This window comes from Austrofundulus limnaeus, unplaced genomic scaffold, assembly GCF_001266775.1.
Source record: "Austrofundulus limnaeus strain Quisiro unplaced genomic scaffold, Austrofundulus_limnaeus-1.0 Scaffold2049, whole genome shotgun sequence".
In the NCBI taxonomy this organism is placed as follows: domain Eukaryota; kingdom Metazoa; phylum Chordata; class Actinopteri; order Cyprinodontiformes; family Rivulidae; genus Austrofundulus; species Austrofundulus limnaeus.
The window spans coordinates 1-3,108 of record NW_013954451.1 but is presented as its reverse complement, the minus strand read 5'-3'; the positions used below and the strand labels follow the sequence as shown (position 1 = coordinate 3,108).

Here is a 3,108-nt window from a genome sequence, read left to right as displayed (position 1 = left end):
CACACACACACACACACACACACACACGCACACACACACACACACACACACACACACACACACACGGTTAAAAGCATCTGCCTTTGTTTTTCAGCAGCAGGTGATAACTGAACTTACATTAGTGAGGTCCTTCTTGCTATACTGGGCCTGTGAAATAAAGAAAATTATTAATTTTATTCTTCTAAATGCAGACACAAAAGATGCAAAACAAACACAATGAGCGAACACGGCCTGCTAAAACCTTGTCGGGGCCAGTTTGGACTGAAACACTTTGCAAGATCACTTTTCACTAATGATCCTTACTCACCACTAATGCTCTGACCGTCTTACTGATGCAGAACTTCTCCTCCTCCAGATCAGAGATTTCTGTCCTCACTGACTGGAGCTCCTGCCACACACTTACCTACAATCAACACACAGACAATACACACACTTGGAGTTGCAAATCATTAGAGCAAAAAACAGGTGTGTTTCATGCTGACCTTGAGTCAAAGGGAGGTTTCTTCAAGTTTAAGAGCCTCCTTTGGGCACAAGATGAAAATAACTCCCTTTATGACACAAACCTTTGCAAATAACCACTTACAATTTTCCTGACGTCATCTCCTCGCAGGTCTCCCTTCCTGCTCTCCACATTAGCGATGACTTTGTCGGTCTCCTCGCAAACTGCTCGCATATCCAGCTCGGGCTTGTCGCTGTAGCCATCGCGAACATGCTCGTACAAAAGGCTCCGAACACCAGGATGGTCAGAAAGACGACGCGGGCCAGTTACGCCTGTGTTCCGCTTTGAACAATGCCTGGCTACCGGCTGTAACGCTCTTAACGCAACCCGTCCGGCCCTTGCAATCATGCAGGTCGCCATTTTTGTGAACCGGATGTTGTTGCGTTCAATGAATGTAGGAATCAACAACACTTCACTTGTGGTTGCAACAGCTGATTTTTATATCTGTGCACACAATTATAACTGATTCACAATAAGCTATTCTGATAGCTCGTTTTATATTTCCTTTCTAGCGTTTATATTAATATTTCGTCGTTCTCCCAACTAAAAAGTTCAGGCTGAAATTCGCCTCGATTTGTCATGAATGTTACATGAATCCGGAAGTGATGTCAAAACGGAATTCCCGTTCAATAAACCACCATAGATGTGATATTTTAACCTAATCCTAAAATCATGGATATCATTGTCAGAAAATACTTTTGCGCGACTCGTGAAAGTTACATTTTTATTTGCGTTTATCAAAAAAAAAAAAAAAACGAGTCCGACTCAAACATACGTCACTGGAAGGTCAGCCAATCAGAGGAGCGGAGCTGCGGAAGTAGACCTTTGCGGTAATCCGGTTCAGACTGCGGCGGACACAAGCTCAACTTCGCTGCAGTTTACATAAAAAAAAATACACTTTTTCCTCATTTCACGACCCAGTTAGACGTGTGAGCAAACCGCAGATATGTGTCTGAACGAGGGGCGCTCACACAGGAGAAGCAGCAGTCCTTTGTAAGCTAACCCTGCTCCGCCACTCGATGGTGGTAAGCGTCCACCCGGCTGGATGAGCAGCCTTTAGCCTACCGCGGCTTCACCACAGGCCGGGCGGATCTGTTCTGCTGAGCCTCTCAACCAAATGCAGCCAAGTGCCTATTAACGACCTGTTCACCTGGGTACAGCTGACCTGGATCATAATTTTCACTGAGAGTGAGACCTAATAACCGTTCACGGTGGAAACGAGAAGGAGAGCAAAGGTAAAGGAAAGCTAAAGAGATGCTACAACAACAAGCTTTGTCTTTAAAACCGCGTGTTTAAAGTATTCAAGAGACCTCTTTCACTTTATGAAATTGTATATTGCAGCCTAATGCTACAGTCATTGTTTACCCTGTTATGTTAAAACAGATGTATACAGTTAAAAAAACATTTATTAAAATTTGAAAAGTACTCGGATCCATTACCCATTACTTACTGGTCCACTCCAGGACTTTCAGTCCCTGAAGAGTTTTGTGTTGTTGTCATGTTTGAAGGTAGTCGTCCCAGTCAGAGGCCCTGACCCTTGTCAAACTGGTTTTCACTGAGTATACCTTTTCATTCAGCTTCCCTTCAGCTCTGACCAGTCCATGCTGTAAAACAGCCCCACATCATGATGCTGCCACCACCATGCTTCACTGTGGGGTTGGTGCTGAGCAGTGTTTTGTTTCTTTCAGACATGCCATTTACAACAGAGGCCGAACACTTCAACCTTGTTTTAATCTTGTGTCCTTGAAGTGCTTTTTTTTAATATACAAGACGTCCATCAACTCTGGATCAGTGGAGGTCTGTGTTCGTCCCTCTGAAGCTCAGTCCCATCTCAACACAGGGTCTCTACAATTGTTATAGCATTGGGCTGAATACTAACTAAAGTAGGAGGAAATGGCGTGACACCCAAAACAAAAATACTATCCACGTTTTGCTAGCAAGTAACCTCATTTTTTCCCCACACAGATAAGTGTCTGACTCTCAGAAGCTCCTGTTTAACTCTTTTAGGCCTGTATTTAGACATTATGTGAATTTGTCATTTGGCATGTGCTCCTCAGATGAACGCTGTGCGGGGGGGCACAGTCACGTGGCGCCCCCAGCCGTGGCAGGACGGGGACGGCGGGGGAGGGGAGCCCCTGTCGGACAGCGACTCCGAGGAGGAAGACTTCCCAGACGACAGCACCACTCCACTGGGGGACTACATCACACACGGTAGGCCTCCCCGTTGCCACCTCTGGACTCCTTTGCACTCCTCTCACGCTCGTTTGTGTTTTAGGCATTAAGCAGCTCCTGGACGCCCAGCAGCTGTGTGATGTGACTCTGCTCGTTGAGGGGAAGAAGTTCATGTGTCACAGGTATGACCAGGTCTCACTTTAGAGCTAAAACAAAGAGTCCATTAAAGGGATCCAGGATTAGTTGTAACATTAGACTTTATTTGATAAACATATACTTTAACTGGAAAATAAAGACTGTAAAAATACTGTAGGCTGTTCAGTTTTGTAAATTTTTTAAAATATATTTTAACACGGATTGAGCCATTTTATTTACACACAAAGCATTCTGGGTAAATGATGACGTGGATAGGTCGTCGGTGTGAGCGAGCTATATCC

General features: G+C 44.8%; 2 protein-coding genes across 3 annotated transcripts in view; one reads left to right on the top strand and one right to left on the bottom strand.

Moving 5' to 3' along the window:
- Nucleotides 1–874, bottom strand: part of sars2 (seryl-tRNA synthetase 2, mitochondrial) — a 14,223-nt gene extending 13,349 nt beyond the window's left edge. For both annotated transcript variants that reach the window (XM_014034311.1, XM_014034312.1), the window contains exons 1-3: nucleotides 584–874; nucleotides 308–403; nucleotides 118–147 (exon numbers count right to left, since the gene is read on the bottom strand). In XM_014034311.1, coding sequence (XP_013889765.1) covers nucleotides 118–147; nucleotides 308–403; nucleotides 584–859 — 402 coding nt within the window. In that variant the 5' untranslated portion in view covers nucleotides 860–874. The remainder of the gene's footprint in view (nucleotides 1–117; nucleotides 148–307; nucleotides 404–583) is intronic.
- Nucleotides 875–2,853, top strand: LOC106536949 (kelch-like protein 40; the record flags this gene model as incomplete). The annotated part of the gene is given in 3 exon segments (XM_014034313.1): nucleotides 875–1,734; nucleotides 2,557–2,710; nucleotides 2,775–2,853. Coding segments are annotated over 2 exon segments (233 nt in total), but the record flags the coding sequence as incomplete, so codon positions are not given.
- Nucleotides 2,854–3,108: the final 255 nt, after the last annotated feature.